At 49.3% G+C, this 22,360-nt stretch overlaps 1 protein-coding gene across 1 annotated transcript in view; it reads left to right on the plus strand.

Annotated features, from left to right (window-relative positions):
* PLXNA2 (plexin A2) overlaps positions 1–22,360 on the plus strand; it is a 209,143-nt gene that overhangs the window by 155,183 nt on the left and 31,600 nt on the right. Inside the window, exons 12-13 of the mRNA XM_024751074.1 lie at positions 2,989–3,179; positions 18,993–19,144. Coding sequence (XP_024606842.1) covers positions 2,989–3,179; positions 18,993–19,144 — 343 coding nt within the window. The remainder of the gene's footprint in view (positions 1–2,988; positions 3,180–18,992; positions 19,145–22,360) is intronic.

Below are 22,360 nucleotides of genomic sequence, written 5' to 3' on the forward strand. Positions count from 1 at the left end.
CACAGCTGTTGCAAGGAAGCTCAGGAAGTAGCTGGGCTGATGCAGGAGGGGGTGTACCATGAGGCCACCTCATTCATGTCCTACACACCCATGTGGAGGTCCTCCTGGGTGCAGGCAGGCTGCCCCTAGTACAGCATTCCTCCCAGATCTCAAGAATGACAGAAGTGACTCCAGTTTGATGAGCACTCTGGCTAGGCACTCACTAAGTGGTTTATTTGAGATTATTTTCCTAATCATCACAACAACTCTGAAGGGTATGTACCAGTATTATCCTCATTTTATAGATAAGGAAACTGAGACCCAAAGAAGTTAAGAGATGTACCAAGACTGTTCACTTTGGCAACATATACACTAAAATTGGAAGGATGCAGAGGTCATGACCCCTGCACAAAGATGCTGCAAACTCACAAAGCATCCCATGTTTTTAAGACAAAGACTGTGTAGTATAACTTATATGTGGAACCTGAAAAAAAACGTCCAACTCACAGAAACAGAGTAGAAAAATGGTTGCCAGGGGTTTGAGGGGGTTGGAGAAATAGGGAGAGGTTGGTAACAGCGTACAAACTTCCAGCTATAAGATGAATAAGGTCTGAGGATCTAATGTATAACATGGTGGCTGTAGTTGGTAACACTGTATTACATAATTGAAACTTGCTAAGAGAGTAGAACTTAAATGTTCTTAACACATATATACGTATATATATATATATATATACATATACACACACACATATAGATATAGATATGGGGGTGATGGATGTGTTAATTAACTAGATGGGAGGAATCTTTTCACTTTTTGTATGTATGTCAAATCATCACAGTATACACTTCAAATATTGTACAATTTTTTTGTCAGTTGCATCTCAATGAAGTTGAAAAAAGAAAAAAAATGAACCAAGAGTCAAATAGTAAGAGCCAGGATTTGAACCAAAACAGTCTAATTCTGGAGTTCACATGCTTAACCACATCACTGTCCTCCCTCCCAGTGGCTCCAGCTATTGTGGGATGTGAAACCTCCTTCCCGTAGAACCCTATCACCGCCCCCCACCATGAGCCACATTCCACCACATTTCAAGTGGCTAGGGTTGTCACAAGCCTGTCCTTCAGCCCGAGGGTCACCCAATGGGCACAGAAAGAGGGACTGAGGCCACAGGAGGACCTGGAAGTGCTTCAGCATCTCTTCCAGATGCTACGGTCCCTGTCCCGGATGCTGCCATGAAAATCAGTGCTACTTAGGCTGGCAGACTTTTTCTATTTCCCCTCGTACCCAGGCCAAATTTTCTCAGTGCTAAGAGATAGACATTTCCCCTGCTGAGGATCTGGGCTTAGTTCCCAGAGGTTGCCTTTGCACCTGGAGCTTAGAGAAAAAACAGCCACATCCAAGCTGTGGCATCGGAACCCTCCCTTGTGGCGCCTGACAACTTTTAAGCAGCTCCTTGAATGCACAGGCCATGGCGATCTCACATTCACCTCCCACCCAGATCCCAGCTGTTCCTGGAGAGTATGCGCTGTGTTGGGTGGAGGAGGCCACAGTGCTTAAGGACGCGGATTCTAGAATCCAACAAACTGGGATTCGAATCCTGGCTCTTTCACCAATAGCTATGTGAACTCAGACTAATTACTGCTCCTCTCAATGTCCCAAGTTCATTATCTGGGAAATGGGGGAAAGGATGCCCACCTCTCAGGGTCACCATGAGGATCAAATGAGAAATTAGATGTGGACCATTTGCATATTAATAAATGCATAATGTGGATTTGTTCATTTTAAGATTCCCATTTCCTGCCCTCTACCATAAGAATCCATAGGCATGAGGATGTTGCAGTATAGCCCCTGCAGCTGAGACTGAGGAATGCTTGGCAGAGCAGAGGAGTAGAATGGGGACGCATGGAAGAATAAAAAAATACCTCTACCCTGGGGCATGTACCTGAGCTCCAGAGGCGTGCCACCCAGGCCTGAGAGCTTACGTCTGCTTGACCAGAAGAGTTGAAAAATGACTTTCTAAGTATTCTGCTTCTGAAGAATTCTACTTGGGACTCTGAATTCAAAACTCCAGCAGACAACTACCAAGCCTCGGGCTCACAAAACAGTTCTGCCGACTGGCCTGTCTAGGGCTTCTAAGTGGGTAGGAGACAAAAGCAAAAGCATTTGCGGACTCCAGAAGTGACCTGTTAAGTAGCCAGTTTGCCCTCTCTGGGGATATCCGCTCCATCCACAGGGCCATGAACAAGATGGCATCAACCATCTTTCCTTCTCAGCTCTGCCTCCACTCTGCCAGGCATGTGGCCTTTCTTGAAGCCCCAGCTGATGCCTCTCCCAGACCCACCCAGTCCCCTGTGTGCCTCTCTCCTCTCAGGACCTGCGTGCTAGCAGCACAGCGAGTTGTATCTGCAGAATCCCAGCTTGGGGCACTAACCTTAGTAAACTCCAAGAGTCATTACATCTCTCTTTGAGCTTCTTTTTTGCCCGAAATGGGGAAATCAGTCCTTACCTCTTTCAGCGAGGGCCGTATGTGGCAGAAAGAGAAGCAGCAGTGTAAGAATGTAGTTTGAGTTCAAAGAAAAGATAATAAGCATGTACAGAACATCAGTTATGTTACAGGCACTGTGCTAAGCACTGAATATACAACATCTCATTCAAACCTCACAAAAAACAATGATTATCACCATGTTATAGAGTAGGTACTGAACGTTGAAAGAAGTTGAATTCTTTGTCACATTGCTAGGAAGTGGTGAAGCCACAATTAAAGCCCTGATCCAATTTAATCTAGAGCCAGAACTCTTAGATAATATTTTCTTGTAGTGCCTTTAAATGACTGCTAAGAGGCTCAATTTATTATTAATTTCCCATCAATTATTCTTGCAAGGATAATGATGATCATGGGCGTTATCCATGGATGGGGGGCGGTTTCTATCACGCCTGCAAGAAGGGGGTAAATTGTGAGGCGTCCTCTCCAACCCCATCTGTGACTGCCCCCCCTCTCTTTGCAGTCCACCTCTACAAGTGTGCAGCCCAGCGGGAGAGCTGTGGCCTCTGCCTCAAGGCCGACCGGAAGTTCGAGTGTGGCTGGTGCAGCGGTGAGCGCAGGTGCACCCTCCAGCAGCACTGTAGCAGCCCCTCCAGCCCCTGGCTTGACTGGTCCAGCCACAATGTTAAGTGCTCCAACCCCCAAATCACCGAGGTGAGTCCCCCAGTTTCCCAGAGTGGGATGGGATGGCTGGGAGCTGACCCCAGGGCAGTGGGAGTTGAGCCTTTACGGAAGAATTCTTGGCATAGAGTGAGTTTAATGTGAGGGTGTGTAAAGCCTCTCACGGGTGTCTCGATGGCCTGTGTCCAGGCGTAAATGCCAAGCATGTGGAAGTGTGTCCTCACGCCCGTGCACGAATGTGCGTGCCCGTCAGTGGGCACCGAGAAGGCATAGCCAGTGCAGCCTCCCTGCCAGGCTGGCTGAGCCAGGTGGGGACGAGGAATCAGCTGCATGGCGGGTGAACGTTTCAGAAAACAGGTTTAGCTTTTCTCAGCAGAAATGCGCTTTCGGGAGCTGCAGTTAGCTCAGAGTTGCAAAGCTGAAAACGGAGGAAGAAAGTGAAGGCAGGCACTGCATTAGCCACCCGTGCCAGTTCCCGGGGTTTACCCTCGGTCCCAATTTGTTTGTGCATTTTAATGGAAAGAAATAGGTAATTAGCGACCCTGGAAAAAATGTTTCCTGAATAGTCAATTGCAAAGGAAGATGAATAGGTAATGTGAATGAACATGCAGCTGCTTGGAGTCTGAATGGCTGGGGAGAGGAATAGTTGTATTTAACTTCGGTTGCAATATGTGCTCACCACCCTCCGGTGCTCGCTATTCACCGACGGTCACCTGTGCTTTGAAACGAATTGCATGTTCCTTATGGTGACTAGGAATATCGGCCAGGGCAAGTACCACTGTTATTTGCACGTTTAAGGAAATAGGAGGGGGTAATTCCCTGGTGGTTCAGTGGTTAAGACTTGGGCTTTCACTGGTTCGATCCCTAGTCAGGGAACTAAGATCCCACAAGCCATGCAGTTTGGCCAAAAAATTAAAAAAAAAAAAAAAAAAAGCAGAAGGGGCTGCTCCTTTTCTACCTCTTCCCTGAGCAGATGCACTGTCCCTTTCCCTGCCCTCAGACAGCTAGCTCCCTGAGCAGCTCAGGGCTCCATGCCTTCTCCCTGATTCTAGCGATTTCCAGCAACGGCTGCCTTGAGAACTTGCTCTGTTCTGTAATTCTTCTTGCTGCTGCCTCTGCACCTCTGGTACAGGGGCGTTTAGGCAAGGACTTGCTTCCATCAGCCCCTCTCACTTCCAGCAACCGGCTGCTGCCCCAGCCCTGTCTCCTCTCTGACTGGCAGGGGCCCCAGCCCAGCCAGGAGGCAGGCTTCTCCCTGAGAAACCTCTGCCTCCGCCACTCCTGCTCGCTGACCGAGGACTGACAGGCTGCTCTGTTCGCAGAGGACACCCGGGCTACACGATGCTAATTAACCCCCTGAGGTAATTAGGCTGTAATTGATTTTCCCAGGGAACATAGCAGCAGGAGTTGGAGGCCCTGAGCAGTTGGGTCTCCTCTTGGTGTTTTTCAAGTAGAGGCTGTGGAGAAAGAAAGAGTATCTTGGGAGAGAGACCCACACCGTGTCTCCAGACACTCAGGGGACAGCATTCTGGACAGCACATGTGAGCTGGAGGAGACAGGGCTGGGATGTTTTATTCACTTTCATCCTGCACCTCCCACCCCCAATCTATCCTCCTCTCCTTATAAAAGTCATTTTTCACTTTTTTAACTTTTCATGTTTGAAATAATTTCAGACTTGTAAAAAGGTACAAAAGTAGTACAAAGAACTTTCATATACCCTTCACCCAGATTCTCCAAAATTAACATCTTACATAACCACAGTACAATGATCAAAATCAGGAAATTAACAGTGATAGAATAAAGCCATCTAATATACATGTCTTATTCACATTTGCCAGTCATCTCACTGATGTCCTTTTTCTGGTCCAGGCTCCAATCCAGGATCACATGTGGCATTCCATTGTCACGGCTGCTCAGTGCTATAATCCTCAGTCTTTGTCTTTCATGACCTTGATACTGTGGAAGAGCACGGGACCATTACTTTGTAGAACGTCCCTCAGGGATTTGTCTGATGTTTCCTCATGATTAAATTCAGGTTATATAGTTTTGTCAAGGAACACCAGAAAAACTGTAGGGTGCATGTCCAAAGGACACAGGAGCCAACTTGATTTGGCCCTAGTGGCCAAATCTGGGGCAATGTAAGCAAGAAAATAAATTATGATACTAATGGACTATACTCAAGAGAATAATACAAGAATCTATGGTCCTTATTGATATAATAAGTTAATAACTAATGCGGGAGAGAGGAAGCTCCTCTTTATACTAGAACTCCAGCTCATAAGTGTAGAAGGACTTAGGGAAATAGAAAATCACCATTTGGCAAAATTCACAGTAATAATTGTTTCAGGCAAGAATGGCCAATGAAAGCTAAAATTAGCAAGTGAAAGTATGATGAGAAATAGGATATTTATATAGCCTCAAGCTATCTCCCCACAAGATATGTATTAATTACAACAAGAAAAATAGTTCAGTATACTTTCATATACCCTTTACAGTGAAGAAACCTGGTAGACAGTGGTTAAAGGGTTAAGGTTTCTTAACTGAGTGATCAAAGTTAACCACCAGTTACGGGAAGAATCAACCTCAGGCACCTCTCCGTGGGATGCGCTGAGAAGAAGACAACCTCATTTCTATGGCATTTGTTACCAAAAATGTATAATTTGTTCAAAGTAACTTTTAAGAAGAATCAACTCATTTTCTTTACCTCAGTTTTCTTGGTTAATTCCTTGATGTTGGCATAGATCTTATTTTTCTGGAATGGTGCTGTCCTGCCTGGGGACAGGGAATTCTATGAGCTCTGTGCCCTTTTATACATACCTCCCTCTTGTCTCTGGCCCTTTCTTATCTGCAAAATGTGTAGCCCGCTCAGTGCATGCCCACGTGCAAACAGAAGCCATTGACTACAAAGATCTTTCCTGAGGGAGAAGAGGAGGATTCTCTGATGGCCCATGACAGCTACTGGGAGCAGCGGAATGTCCAGTGCTGGAAACCAGTAGGGACTGGAATGGTGCTGTCCTGCCCAGGGGCAGGGAAATCAATGAGATGACCTCAAAGGAATTCTGCTTTAGGAAAAGGAGTGAGCTCAAGCTCAGTTGGATGAACAGCTGTGTTCTTTCTTAACCCCTGCTAACCCAGCTGTCTCCATAGCAACCAATTCCTCCCCTAGAGACCCATCTCTTATGGCAGCTCCATGTAGGACAAGTCTTACAGCAGATTGAATTTCCCAGTTTGCATCAACTTCAGGTTAGGACCCCCTCAGGATTCACCGTCTGCTGCTTCTCAGCCAGCCCTTGGTGTGATAATGATGCTGTCCCCTGTGGGAGGCATCCCAGGCTGCTCCCATTCCAGCTGTCATCCCGGGTGTCTGTGCACTTGTCACCTGTTCAACCCCCAGTTCAGGAGACAACGTGCAGAGGTTTGGAAAGCCTGTGAGATGCCAGGAAGCCATGTTTCTGTCCTTCCCAGCATGTGCTTCAGGACCTGCTGTGACATCAAAGTGGGGGATGTTAGGAGCCATCCCCTAGAGAGAAAGGAAAACCCAGAGAAAACAATTCCCAAGAAACTGTGAGTGGGCAGCATCCAGCAGAAAGGGGAAAGAGATCAAACATGTTCTTGGGAAAAGAAATTTAGAAAGGACCAAGGGGCTTTGGAGCTCGCGCGAAAGAGGTCTCCACTCAAAGTGAGTGTATTGGTCTGCTAGGTTTGCAGTTACAAAGCACCACGGAGGGCGTAAACAACAGAAACTTACTTTCTCACAGTTCTGAGGGCCAGACGTCTAACATCCAGGTATCAGAGGGTTGGTTCATTCTGAGGGCTGTGAGGAGAATCTGTTCCATGCCTTTCTCTTGGCTTCTGGTGGTTTAGGGCAATCTTCGGTGTTCCTTGGCTTGTGGAAGCAGCTCCCCAGTCTAAGCCTTCGTGTCCACATGGTGTTCTCCCTGTGTGCATGTCTGTCGCCAATTAATTTTTTTAAATAAGAATGCCAGTCACACTAATGACCTCATTTTAACTTGATTATCTCTATAAGGACCCTATCTGCAAATAAGGTCGTATTCTGAGGTAATGGGAGTTAGGGATTCAATATATGAATTTGTGGGGGATAAAATTCAACCCACAACAGAACATTCTGAGCAAAAGGAGGCGATGCCATGGTTCTAAGGAATTGATTCATCCATTAAATATTCATGTAATGAGTGACTGCTCTATGCCCTGCACTGTGCTAAGATTGGAAGTTATCACGTGGATAGATTAGTCCTGAGTGGGGCGGCAGGGGGATACAACCAGCCTATCCCTGAACATTGGCCATCTGGAAGAGGCTGGAACTTGATTGCCCTGCAGGCGGCTCTGTTTCTTCCAAAGGGCCTCGGACAGAGATTTCTAATCTACACCCTTCGCAGCTGTCTTCTAACTGTAACAGGGACCAAGGCCTCCACACCTGATAAGGACACCAACCTCAGGCCAAGGACATGAACAGAAAAGCCATATTCTTAGTTCTGGGAGCCTTAATAATAACAGCTTTTCTTTAACAAGACACTACTCTGTGTCAGAACCCATGTATTCCACATACCTACTCCTCCCTGCAATCCTGCAAGATGGCTATTAGAGCTGGGGAAACGGTGCTTAGGGGAGTAAGTAATTTGCCCAAAGTTGCACATCTGGTTGGTGACAAAACAAGTTCAGAACCAGACCCTTCTGACTCCAGAATACAGACTTGCTCCACCACTTGGTGCTGCTTCTCTTGGTCAGACAGATGGAGAAGTACTCCCTGGCTATACACTTTCCCACCTCACCCCACCCCCAGAACATCTGTGCCCAGGATCTGAATCCCCTTGGAAGGTCTCAGGAGGTGCCAGACAAACTGAGAACATTGGCTACTCTTTCAAGTCCGAAAATAACCATCACCTGTCTTCCTAAAGATAATTAAGTCCACACTTATTCCTATGAGTGGGGGAGAAAAATGGAAGAGCATTTGGGGGTACTTTTGAGCTTAGGGCAATCACTTCTTGCCTGTCCAGGGGATGTGTTACTTTAATTACATGTGTTTCTTAAAGCTATCAGACTCGGTTTGGTTGGTTTCCGGGTGTGTCTATCAATGGGGCGATGGTTACAGTGAAAGTTACTCTCACAAGCATCTCAGCCTGAAGGGAGAGCCCAGAGGATGAGGCCCAGGTGGTTCATGCCTGCAGGTGAGAACGGAGATCAGGGTGCAGTAAAGGCAAAGCCAGTCTTGGGATGCAAGGGACGAATACTCAGTGTAGGGGTCCTCAGGGAGTGACCAGGAACCTACACCCTTTGGCTACCAAGAAACGCTCCTGTGTGTTTCTGACGTCCCCTAACGCAATGTGCAGTAAGAGCACACGTTGCCAGGTCCTAGGAGTACTGGGACCTAGGACCACCTTGTAGCTTTTACTGTATAAATTTAACTTCAGTAACTTCCCCCACACCTCACTTGTCCATGTTTAGGGAATACTGATTCCGTTTAACATTCTCTTAATTACATGTAACCGGGAAAGAAAACCAATTGTAGAAAACCGCCAACACTGCCCTCCAAAATCAAGCATAAATAATCGTTGATGCGATGGTAGTTTGAGATGATCCCTTGCTCTTGTTTGCCCCAATTTTTTTTTTTTTAATTTTTACTGGGGTAGAGTTGATTTACAACATTGTGTTAATCTCAGGTGTACAACAATACATACATCCGCTCCTTTTTTTAGATTCTTTTCCCATACGGGCCATTACAGAGTACTGAGTAGAGTTCCCTGTGCTATGCAGTAGGTCCTTATTAGTTATCTATTTTATATATAGTAGTGTGTATACCAAATATTTTCAAGTAGATTCTTTTCCTGGATCCTCTCAGATGCAAATGGATTTGTGAAACTGTTTGGAAAGCCGGACGCTTACAAGTATTTATCCATAAGACTGCACCGAATCTCGGCAGGAAAAGCCGGGAGCCACCTGCCCAGGGCCAGAGCGACTCACTGCGAAGTTCCCAACAAATAAATAATAAGTCAGCCAGCTTTCCTGAGAAACAAGTCGGCCCTCTGATCTCCCGTTCATTTATTTGCAGGGCTCATTAATATAACATCACTGCAACAAACAGCTAACGGGGGATGGTGTCAGGATGAATAATGGAGTTACTCTGCTGAGATAACAATTAGGTTTTGAATGTGCTATCAGCTAAGACAGAGCCAGCAAGGATTCATGCCGGGTAGGAGAGCTGGTGTCGCCGATGCTGTAGATTCCTGCAGGGCTCGTCAACTGGGCTCTAGCCTGCCGTGAAGAGTGTGTTCATACTTGCTCTCGTGCACATGTGCTTGCGCGCTCACACCCACACACACACCCACACACACACCGAGTTGGAAAAGAATGTGACAGTTTGCCATCTTGGATCCAGCATCCAGGTGCCTTTGGGAGCCAGGCTGAGATCAAAATTTGCAGGCACAAAGTTGGCATCACTGCTCTAAAGTCAGGAAAACTCTAAGCAACAGGAAAGGAGTAACTGGATTAGTCAGGGGAGGATTAGCTGTCTACATACCCACAATTGTCCTCGCTGGCCTGTCCCGATTAGGGGGATGCTCAGGGCAGAGCCCTCTCGATCCCAGTCTCAGACACAGGAGCTTTTCAGACAAAGCGTGACCATCAGTTGGGGATACCTCACCCTGGGGCGACTACTCTGGGACCCCCCCTCCCTTGGCTGCTCTGGGAGGATCTAACGTCAGTCTCTCCCATCTCCTCTTAAGAACACAGCCTAGGGTGCTGACAGCCGGCTGGAGACATGGCAAGAGCTGCACAGGCCCGTCCGAGAGGCAGCCAAAACCATGCTGGGCAACCTCCACACCCGGCACTTCCCCTCCGCAGGTCGGCTCTCTGCCCCTGCCCGGAGCCCCACCAAGAGCAATACCCAGAGGCTCCACCCGCCTGGGATCCTTATAAAAATGAAGCCACTTTTCCTCTTGACCTCAGCTGACCTGGCTTCTGTCCAGATTTCTTAATCATAAAATAGTAATTAGAAAAAATGATAGATAACGTTCACTGAATGCTTACCTGGCACCTAGCACTGCTAACTTAGCACCTCATGTATATTATCTCATTTAGACTTTACAACAACTTTTATGAGGTGGAAGCTATTATCATTAGTCCCACTTTACAGACGAGGAAACCAAGGCACTATGAAGTGTGATACCTTTCTTAATGTCACACTGCTAGTGAGTTTTAGAACTAGGAGTTAACCTTCAGCTACTTGACTCTAGAACTCCCATGTTTGGCCCATAGAGCATCCTTTATCTCTTTCCTGGGCTCATTTAGACAAATAGAACTCTCAATCCACAGGGCTGGAGGAGGAAATGGTGCAGGCACCAAGCTCTTCATCAAGCCTGCTGCAGAGATGGGAAGCAAGCCATAATCCCCACCCCGAGCATCATTTGGGGAGACTGGAATGCACAGGGAGAGATGACCCAGCGGCAAGGCCAAGGGGAGTGTGGGCATTCACAGGGGCAGGGCCAGAGAGGAGGGAGGGTGGAAGCTGAGAAGTTCGGAGAGATGGTGGTCCCAGCAAAGCCAACTCCAGGGCTCCTTGGAAAGCAGCAAGCATGACCTTAGACATGGGAGCGGGGCTGCGGGACCTACGCAGAGGGGCCCACAGGCAGGCTGGAGCATGAGTTCTCATGGCTGATGATCTCGGGGCTGTCCCAGGCAGAAGGACAGTAACTCAGGCATTGTGGTATGGAGGCTTGAGGCACGGGTTAGATAGACCACTCACAGTGTAACGTTGAGCAAGTTACTTAACGTCTCAGGGACACTATTCCCCATCTGTAAAATGAGAATACTACTATTCTCATTTTGTTTGTTGTGAGCCCTAAATGAGACAAAATATATAAGGCCCTTGGCACAATACCTGGCTCGTGATAAGTACTTAATAAATGAAAAGAAAATGGTAGGCATCATTATCAGATTCTTCAGTAACCTGGAGCCAGTGCCCGTTTCTGTCTTCTCTGCCATCACATCCATCAGGCAGGAGATATAAGCAGAGGAAGACAGGGTCTCTAGGATGGGAGCCGGGCTTCATGAGGCTCCTACCATGAAGGGGTTCTCCTTTGACCCCTTAAACATCTACCCTGTAGGAGGCCCCAACTCCATCTCTCCAAGGCTCTGTCTGAATTCAGGAATGGCACTCCCAAGGCTGCCAAGCCCCTGGGCCTCCAGCACCTCCCACTCTGCTCCCTGGTGCAGCCCTTCGGAGCTCCCCAGCTGTAATTAATCACTGCATCTGCTCTCGCCCTTGGACGGCTTTGTGGCACAGTTCCCTCCGAACTGTTCAATTAGCGGCTGCAAGAATCAGGACGAGTGCAGCATCACGGCGGCTGTTTTCCAGGTCAAGGCACCCACGGTGGAAAACAAACATGACACAGTCTGGCAGGAATACAGGTTTGGCTGGGATGCTCAGGCGTGAGTCAGGCTCAGTTGGGCTGTGCTGCTGCTGACAGGTGAGGTCTGAGGAGATGGGGAAGCGGCTCCCCAAATCAGGGGCTCCAGGCGTCTTTGAGAGGACCCAGCAGGAGATAAGAGTCTCCTGGTTAGTTCCCTCCCATCAGCACGTGCCAGCCTCATCCCACATCCTACTGGCCTATTCACCCGAGCTTAAAGTGACCAGATCAGGGACGTGGCCTGGACTGGGACCAGCCACCTCTACCCGGGTGCAGTCTGTGACTGCTTCTGGGACAGGGCTTAGGGGCTGCTGGACTGAGCCCTCTGTGCTAATGTGTTTCCCACATTTCCCTTCTGAATCCTGCGAATAGACAAACTTTTAATTCTACAACCAGTTAAAAAGCCAATACTCTTAAGGTAATAACAACTTAATGTCCCATTAAATGCAAATAAAGGGTTCATTAGGGAAGAGACAATAGTAGAGTGTAAGGTGACTAAAATGGGGGAAGGAACTCCAGGTAGTGAAAAAAAGCACTTGGGAAAGATAAGGGCTTTCCCTCCCTCTGGGATTTGCCCAGGGCCAGCCTGGCTGAGGGCGTGTGGGATGCGCTAAGTGAAATGGTTGGCTCAGACCTCGTTTGCTGCAAATCCGCAGAACTTTGCTCAAGCCACAAGCCTGCTTGGGGTCCCTACACTCTCAGAGGATGCATGGATAACCAAGGGTCCAAAGGAAAGCATCTGAAATGATCAAAGGACCTGGAAAACAAGAGCTTCCAACAAAAGGCTAACAGAATTGCAGAAGCGCAGACCAGAGGCGACTTAATTGCTGTCTTCAGTATCTGAAAGAGGTTTGATGAGGAGGCAGCTGTTGAGTCCTCCATTCGATGAGGAATCACAGCAGAAACTGGCTTAAATTAAAATAAGAGAGATTGCAGGAAGAACTTCTTAATGCTTCCGATGTGAAAATACTGCATCACTCCCAAGTGACACGTAGGCATCTCCATTCTTACAGTGGTCATTCAAGAACACAGTTTGTACTAGAATCCTCTTGAGACCAGCTTTTCCCAGGAATAGAGAACTGGAGATATTTCTTGACAGCTGCTGTGTCCCAGGCAGTGTGCTATGTATCAGGTTACTAAGAGAAAGCAAGGTCCCTATCCCCACATAATTAGTGCCTTCTTGAGAAAAGACGCAATTACAGTCCGGTGGCTGTTGCTGTCTTGGGGTGTAGGCAAAGGGGCTACTAAATATTCCCTTGCAGGAAGGGTAAGCATTTGTCAGCGTCATGCTTGACCAGCAGAGGGAACCACAGGTCAAATGCACATGGGCGTTACCCACTATAGCCATGGGGACCCCCATCTCCCCCTGGGAGCCTGCATAGTACATGAGAGAGGGGAACCGGAGGTCTGGGAGGGGGCAAGGGGGAGCACACAGAGAGAGTCAGCACAGAGCCTAGGGGAGACCCTCAGACACCCCCTGCACCCCAACTCAGCAGCTGCTTCTGGGCTCTTCTCTCCCTCATCCCCTACTTCTGGCTCTCCCTTCTGAGGTCCACAGAGGAGAATGTAAATAGATTTCAGGTCCACAGTATGTGCTGAAAAACATGGGGCTGAAATTCGACCATATCGAAAGATCTTCCCAGCTGATTTCACAGGTTTTCAGCTCCCTTCCCCCTCTCTCCACACCCCTACTACACACTCACACACACCCCAAACTGTCAAACCATTTGTTTGCATGGCCGTCTCATTCAGAATTACTTTCCTGAAAGAATCCATTGAGTTCACTGGGAAATGCTGCGCCTTATCCCAGAATGGCTAATAGCTGAGGGCAAAGAAGTGGCAAGAAGGGAGGGAGGGAGGGAGGAATGAAGATGATTTTAGACACAGCCAATGTCCTCCCAAATTTATTCTGGGTGAAAGGGTGATGTCTGGTTCAGAATATGCTTCTGTGCGGAGCCCAGAAGCCACCAACGCTGAGACCCTGCCCTGGGCATCACGGCCACTCCCCGTCCAAGCTCAGGTTTTCTCCAGTCAATCCACGAGTGACTCTCTCTGTCCTGGGTCACCCCACCATCCACCATCTATGTTATGAGTTCCCTGGACCAGGTGTCCTCCTTCCAGATAAATAGGAAGATCCCCATCACCTCTAAGCTCCCTCCAACACCACCATCGCATGTTTTTGTGATCTAGGAAGGAACAGGTGCAGGGGGAACACAAGGAAGGAAACTGCCAATTATCAAGACCTATTTCCTACTTCGAAACCACCATCATATTAGGGACTTTCCAAATGTCTTCTTTCACCTTCACAACATCCCTGTGAGGCAAGCATTGTTATCTGTTTTCTGATAAGGACACTGAGACTGAAGGTCACCTAGCTCATAAGTATCAGAGCTGGAATTCAAATTCAAGTCTGTCTCACTCGAGAGCTTACTCTCTTCCTGCTACAGACACTGCCCAAGCATCAGAAGGTCTCCCTTCCACACCACAGAGCAGCCAGCAGCCCGAGGACCATCTAAAACTAGAAGCAGAGACGTGAGGATCTGGCTGTCATCCTGGCCGTATCTTGGTTTCCCCTCTGTCTGTGGGGGAACGTCTGTAACTGCAGCTTGCCCTTTCACCCCCATCTCTGCGGGAGGTTAGCTCTCCCCTCCCCTATGGCCCCACAACTCCTTCCAGAGCTGAAAGGCCTTCCTGGGAGTTCTGCAAGCAGTAGTATGGGACTCCACCGACTTGCCTCCTTATAGACCCACGTGGAGAGGACAGACTTGGCCCCCAAGAAAAGCAAGTTTTCTGGGTGCCACACTGGGTGCCCTGCAATCTAACACTGCTTTGAAGAGAGAGCCTTGGAGGCTGTCTTCAGGGTAGAGCACTGCCTGGTACGAAGCGGTAACTGAAGAATCCTATTCACTCCCTCTCTGGAGGATAAATTCTTTTCCTTCAAGCCTCCCTTCTAGAGGCTCTCCTCAATTCTTGGGGAGAAATGAGGAAAGCAGTGTGCCTTGGATTTTACCACCACACAGGCAGGGCTTTGGTAGACCCTGATACTCATCCTCACAGTCACCTGGAAGCCCTCAGGTGGCAGGGGATGTGTCACACAGGACTCCTCCCTCTGTTCCTTTGCACGCTGAGCCCAGACCTCCACCTTGACTCTCTCTGATTTTTAAGCTGGGGGAGAACAAATGACACAGGCAAAGGCACAGATCTTTAAAGTGTGTTGTGTATATAGGAACTGCTGGGATCTGGGTAGCACATGGTGGATATAGTATAAGACGGCAGGCAGATGTGGCTGAAGAAGTAACAAACATCAGAATGTGGAGGACCAGGCCAGGAATTAGGGACAGTGGTCAGAGCCATTGAAGGCCTTTAGAGCAAGTGACTAGTAATCAGAGCAGGTATGTGTTAATGAAGCCCACCTGGCCATGTGAAGAAGTCAGATCTCATGGAGGAATAGAAAGGCCCTTGCAGTTAGTGTGGGTGAGAGGTGATGCAGCCCTGCTTATCACCTACGCTGGAACCAGAGTGGGGCACAGATTGAAAAGACACCTGGGAGACTTCCCTCGTGGCACAGTGGATAAGAATCCGCCTGCCAATGCCGGGGACACGGGTTCCCCATGTGCTGTGGAGCAACTAAGCCCATGCGCTTCACCTACTGAGCCTGCGCTCTAGAGCCCATGAGCCACAACTACTGAGCCCGCATGCCACAACTACTGAGCCCGTGTGCCACAACTACTGAGCCCGCGTGCCACAACTACTGAAGCCCACGCACCTAGAGCCCATGCTCCGCAACAAGAGAAGCCACCACAATGAAAAGCCTGAGCACCGCAACGAAGAGTAGCCCCTGTTCACCACAACTAGAGAAAGCCCACACACAGCAACAAAGACCCAATGCAACCAAAAAATTAATTAATTAATTAAATCTTAAAAAAAAAAATAAGACACCTGGGGTAAGAACCAATGGTCCCTATATTTATTATACATGGTAGGAGAGGGAAAGGAAGCAGTCAAGGATGCTTGCAAGATTCCTGGCTGGGTGCACGGTGGTTCCATTAACCTTGAGAAAGGATCTGGGAGGATAATCAGGTTGGGGCTGGAAGGAGGGAAAATTAAGAGTTCGTTTCTAGACATGGTGAAATTTGAGGTGCCTGAGGGACATACGTGTGGAAGTCGAGATGTCCAGTAGCAATTAGATATATGGCTATGGAGCTCAAGAGAGAGGTCTGAGCCAGCGATATAGGTTTAGAAGGCATCAGTAATGGAGACCTTGGGAATCCTCTTGCAAATCAAGTGCTCACCACCTCATCTATGTTTTGGAAATCCAGACTTTTATACATCAGTTTTGTCTTAAGCAAGAAAGAGGAAACTACGTCCCGTGTAAGCCCCAGGGCATGGTGGCTGCTGAGTGCTTTGAGCCCCAAACTCCTTCACCACCTCCCCAGGTGCTGGTAGCACAGCACAGTGTGTGTGCTGTATGGGGAAGATCCACATGGACCCACTATTACCCAGGCGCTTTCCAGTGACCCATGAGGATGCTAATTCTCCCAGCTGTTAGCTGGACCCATCTCTTTGACATGTGTCTTCATGCCAAGATTATAATGCTTGCATATATTAATATTTTTGTAAGTCCTCCTTCTCTAAACAGTATAAGCTGGTTTATGTTTCTGGGCAGCTCTGTGCTAACAAATGAACGCTGCAGCCCCCAAGTGCCATGACTGCGTCTCTGCCACAGACCCTCGAATGTCAGAAGGGGACACTGCAGAGACTTCCCAGCAGGAGGAGGCTGCCCCATGGGCCTGCCAACTCCACTGAATATCCCCAGTACAATCCCCGCATGCTACCTGCAAGACGGAAATATTTTTAGACTTTCCAGAAAGATCTCATTTCAGTTTTTCTTAAAGCTTGTAATTAACCGCAGTGATCAAGAGAATGTATTTTTAAAAATAAAAGTGGAGGGACTTCCCTGGTGGCGCAGTGGTTGAGAGTCCGCCTGCTGATGCAGGGGACATGGGTTCGTGCCCCGGTTCGGGAAGATCCCACATGCCGCGGAGCGGCTGGGCCCGTGAGCCGTGGCCGCTGAGCCTGCGCGTCCGGAGCCTGTGCTCCGCAATCGGAGAGGCCACAACAGTGAGAGGCCCGCGTACCGCAAAAAAAAATAAATAAAAATAAATAAAATAAAAGTGGAAGAAAGAGAGCAAGCTGATCACCACAGTTCTGTCAGGGTTTTCAGTAGGTGGGTTCCTGGCATCCAGGTGGCTGGAGGAGGGGAGGGGGACCAGTGATGTTCATTCCAAGTGATCAGAGGAGAACCAGGTGCTTAGATTTGCTCAAAGCTACTTCCTTCCTCCTGAATCTCTCCTGCAGGGGCATGGAGGCCACCCCTTTCCTGTTCCTCATTACGAATATCCATCTCCCAGAGCCCAAGAGGCCTGGGGACCTGAGGAAGTGGCACCAGGGGAGAGGGTAACAGCCAAGATCTAGTGTCAGTTGTTTTTAGAACCCTCAGGGACAGAAAAGCTATGGGGCTACTGGTTCCTCATGCCAGCTCCTTTCTCTCCAAATTGTCCTGCCTCCCCCGACCCGCCAAGGCCCAGTGCACAAAGATGCCTCTGAGAACCGCCGTCCCCTCCCTTGATTCGTCTCATGAATCTTGTTTATTTTTATTCATAAGGTGGGATATTTTCTTCCCAGAGAAGGGAGTCAGAGCCACAGACAAGGTGACTTGGGTGAAATGGGCCCCCGGATAAGATAGTTCCCAGCCTGGGCCTGAAGGAGGGAAGGAGGCTGTACCATCTAAGGTCTGCAGAAGAGGGTGGGAGATCAGGAGGTCTGAGTGGGAGTCTGACCTGGCTGTGCAGCCAATGCACAAGAGCCCAGGAGTCAGTGGGCAGTGAGGGAGGAGGCCTGTCCCGGGGCCTCATCCCCTCCATCATCTCTTCCGTGTCTGCTATCACCTGGGCATTCGTGGCCAAGTTGGCGGCCGCCTTCATGGTGCTTACATTACTGGAAGAGAGCAGTGCCCCTTTGCTGGAGACAGGAGCGGGGAAGAGTCTCCAGAGCCTTCGATAGCATTTTCGCCTGTACTCACCTCCAATCTCTGCCCAGAGGCCGTATCTGGAAGATTCTGGTGGACTCTTGGCCTTGAGCAGCCCTCCTTGCCTCTCTCCCTCCCTTCTTGCCCTTCTAATGGTGTAGTGAAAAGAGTCCTGGACTTTTTTAAAACCTTGTATACATGTTGTATGATGATCTTAGAATAAGACACCCCGTATCTCCTTCCAGTTCTGAAATTCCATGCTCCTGCCTTCAGTTGGGTTCATGTCTAATTTCCTCCTGCTTTGGATAACTATGGACCTCGAAATAGGAGCTTATTCCCTGGGATCTGTTGGATCCTGAAGAGCTGCATTTTTCCTGGAGCCTGATCCATTCCCAGACAGAAATTTATACCTTAGAGCTGCCTGATTCCGCAGTTCCTTTTCCTGTTGGGTCAAAACAAAATCAGGCAGCCGACATTTGGTGACTGAATTAAGAAATGAATAAATAAACGATACTTGCTGCTGGGAAGCCAGCAAAATTTGGAAACTCAGAAAGCTATTTCTCTGGTACTAGCACGTGTCACAGGATTTTTTTTTTTTTTGCAGAACAATGTCAAATATACTTTCCATCTTTGGTCATCCCCCACAGCAGTCCCTAATCTGGAACTGCTCTGAGCTCCCACAGCTCTTCCTTCACCTTATCACTGTGTACCCTGCATCAGCATTATTTATGGCTCCCTTATCTCCTCCTCCTTGACCACTAGGTTCCTTGAGGGCAGATTTCCTATTCTATTCATCATTGTAAACTCTACAGAGGCTAGCCCCCAGGAGTGGCAAATCATAGCGTGGTCACAACAACAAAGCCCTTTCAAGTTTACAGAATGCTCCCAGACACCCTCCATTCGGGAGCTTCCAGGGAGAGGTTGGTTAGAGATGATTATCCTTCCTACCAACTAAGAAGAAATGAGGTTCGGAGAGATTCTGTGACTTGATCACAATCAGGCTAGTGAATTAAAGTACTGCCTTGAGGGCTTCCCTGGTGGCGCAGTAGTTGAGAGTCCGCCTGCCGATGCAGGGGACGCGGGTTCGTGCCCCAGTCGGGGAAGATCCCACATGCCGCAGAGCGGCTGGGCCCATGCACCCGCTGAGCCTGCGCGAGCCAGTACTCTCTTATAATTTCTTTCTTTTTCATAAGTGGATGAATGAATGAATCATTGGATGGATGTCCTAAGAACCGATGAAATAGGTACACCATGACAATGTCGGGATCCTAGATAAGTTGAAAAGTGGAGAAAACACACCCAGTTCCCCCCAGATTCCAGGTGGGGAGGGAATGGGTGCCACTGCCCCTACTCCTGTGACCGACCAGCTTTGCTCACCCCATTTCCCTCCCGCAGATTTTGACGGTGTCCGGACCCCCTGAAGGAGGGACCCGAGTGACCATCCATGGCGTGAACCTGGGCCTGGACTTCTCCGAGATCGCCCACCACGTGCAGGTGGCTGGGGTGCCCTGCACGCCCCTGCCGGGGGATTATATCATCGCTGAGCAGTGAGTCCAGTCCGCTCTGGCCCACCCTCTTCCCCACCCCGGAGCTTGTGGGGGGGACTCTCCCCTCTCCCTCCATCTCCTATGTCCCTCGTCCCATGGACCCCACTCCCTGAAGCCTTCCCAGGGCCCTCTCCTAGCCCACCTCCACTCTTAGAATATCCTACTCTTTTTGATTCCCAATTCCCTGGCTCCTCTGGCCTCAGGGCTCCCGGTGCAATGCTCTCGTGCTGTTGGTCTTCTCCTGCCCACTGGCTAACTGAGCCACTTTCCCAGCCAGTCCATTCTGCACCTCCTTGCTTCCCCCCGCCCCTCCCCCCATAGCCCCCATTGGAATGCATCCCGCTCGGTGGGCTGCAGGCAACAATTTGTTTGGCTCGAGGGGCTCTGACAGCAGCTTAATCTGAGCAGGGCCTCCGCCAGAGCAAATTCATTTATTTCACTAAGGGAAATGTCAGCTGGAAATTAGAAAATAGGCATGTAGCGGTGGACAGGCGAACGGGGCTCCAGAAGTGACATATGTTCCAATTTGGGGTGTTCATTTGGCAGTGGCGGCTGCTGTGAAATTGGTGGGCAGGAGGTGGGCATGAAGCTAGGGGGATGCTGGGGGTGGGAGGGCAGAAGGAGTGATGCTTCCCCTCCTATGGAGAAAGGGAGGAGAGTAGCCAGATCCTTCTGCATGATTTATCATGTAAAGTTGGGTCAAGTCACCCTGGTTCCACTGGGCACACAGCTCTGCAGGGGGTACTGGGAGCATGCCCGTGAACAGGGCTCCTCTCCTTTAGCTCCACCCCTCGCAGCCTCCCCAGAGCCAGCCTTTAGTAACAACCAGAAAAGTGGCACTGGCAACCGTAAAAATGACACTTCATCTTTCATCAGCACTTACTCTTTCTCATCCATTTTCTTGCTTTTAATTGGTAAGGACTCTGGGAGGTAGACATTGCTATCACGGTTTTACAAAGTAGGAGAGAGTAAAAGACTTGGGAAGTGAAATGACTTCCCCCACTCACTCAGTGCATAAGTGGCCATGGCAGAGTTGGAGGTCAAGTCTCCTAACTTTTGGTTCAGGCCTCTTTCCGTTCCCTAACAGCCATGGGGCAGGACTTCTGGGTAAGAGTGGCCTGCAAATTCCATTATCCGTCAGCCTGTGGCCTTCTGGGTCAGGGGCCATGATTCCAGTGTGGCCAGGGCAGGGTCGGAGTCAGAGGGGTGAGTTCCCCGACTTTGGGCACATCCAGCAGGGGAGAAGAAGGAGCTGCCTGACCCTGCAGACATTCAGATCCTGCAGACCTGAACCCTCACTGACTGCCTTGTCCCTTCAAGGAGTGAATCATGGAGGGAAGACTGGCTGGGTCTACAGGAAAGACATGAGGAAGAGGAAAGGGGGAAATGATATAAGTAGCGCTTCTGAGCCAGAAGAGAAGGGGAGAGCTGTTGGGCTCGTCAAGGTCAGATGGCTTTACAGAGCCCAGCACCCTGCCACACCCAGCTAGACTCTCAGTCACACTGACCCCAGACGCACCTTTGGCCTCAAGGAGCTGCCTTGGGCCACTGGACACAGGTCAAGTCTCCAACTTGGTGAGATGCCACAGGACTCCAAAGGAAAGGGTTCACAGGGGACTGAAGGGTAAGGCTTTGAATAGAGAAGTATAAATTCTTGGGCAGCTGGACATGGAAATCTCATGAGAATTGGGACCCAAGGGTCTTCTAAATCCTGCCTCCTTTACCTGCCAGCCCTGAGGCCTTAGCAAACTGTTTGGTCTCTCTAATCTTCATTGGCCCAATGGAAATCATGATTCCTATTGCATGGGTTTTGGGAGAGAATTCAGTGAGATGAAAACGTGAAGACCGTAACGTGCCATAGGAACGTAAGGAAACATTGTTCTATTCAATATCTTTGAAATCAAATGCATACACTCACCCAGGGCCCTAGGGAAGAAAGTTCCAAGAAAAACTGGAAGTGAGGATACAAAAGGAGCCTGGGGAGGTGAATGGTTGCCAGGGGTCCCTAGCAGGGCCAGTGATCACCCTAGAAAACCAGCCCCATCATCTCCTCAGGCGCGGGGCAGGCAGGAGGCAGCAGGGCACATTCCTCACCTTGCCTGCACGCAGCCCTGGTTTCCAGCCGTGTCAGGCTCATTATTGAGAATCTGTTAACATCATTAAAGCCTCCATCCTGGGCAGTGAGCAACAGGCACAATCATTATAGATATCTGTGAGAGATGAATTTGGCTAAATGGACCCAGTGCAGAGTCCTGGGCACGGGCAGGATTAGCGGGCACAGTCATGACTCACCATATGCTTGTGCCATGCCATCTATCACTCAGCAATTAGGTTAATGTTGGTTAAAGGGCCCCCGCTTAGTCTCTTGCAATCAGTGCCCTACAGGTCTGTGGAGGGCCGGATGATTCCATCACAGGACGTTTCCTGGGTGATGAGATGCAGGTTGAGGCTGCAGCTCAGCCCTGCCTGGGACAGGGGCTCTGTATGAGATGGACTCAGCTTGGGTCCTCAGACCCCCCTCCCTCTCATCTGCTGCACCTACGAAGTCAGCCATGTCCTGACGGATGTTATATGCTTGTGCTCCCCACCCCAAGGAGGCACACTCACGGGGAGAAAGGCACCATCTTTGCCAATCTATGGGAGGTGGTGCGGTGTGAGGCGAGGGCACCAGGCTGGGTGCCAGGAGCTCGGCTATTGATGAGCTATGTGATTTTGGGCAAGTCTCTTTGCTCCCTGATCCTCAAATGTCTCATCTGGAAATGGGTATGTAGAAATGGACCTCTACGATCACTTCTGTGGCCCTAGGATGTCAGAAGCAATATGGAATCTGCAACTCCCACCATTAGAAAGCTTATCGGTGGGACTAATGTGAATCCAGAGGTTCCTGTCCATCAGGAGGAGTCAAGCCACCCAATGTTGAAGCTAAATAACTAGTAGAGAGTTATTTAGTCTAACTTCTCATTTTACAAGGAGAAACTTTAGGCATCCCCAGCTGTTGTCTCCTGATAATACACAGGGAGCCTAAAGCTACCAGGGACACCGAGAAGAGGCAGGAGGCCCCCAGAAGTCAAACCACAGGAACTTTGATGACCTGTAAAGCCTAAAGGAGGAAGTGGTGGCCACACCGCTGCCTGTGGTCATCTCCAACCAGGGAGGGAGGGAGCGCAGGTTCCTCAGAGCCTTAGGAACCCAGCCAGGTCTACCCCACCTCCCCCT

Source organism: Neophocaena asiaeorientalis, unplaced genomic scaffold (assembly GCF_003031525.2).
Source record: "Neophocaena asiaeorientalis asiaeorientalis breed wild unplaced genomic scaffold, Neophocaena_asiaeorientalis_V1.1 scaffold67, whole genome shotgun sequence".
Classification (NCBI taxonomy): Eukaryota; Metazoa; Chordata; class Mammalia; order Artiodactyla; family Phocoenidae; genus Neophocaena; species Neophocaena asiaeorientalis.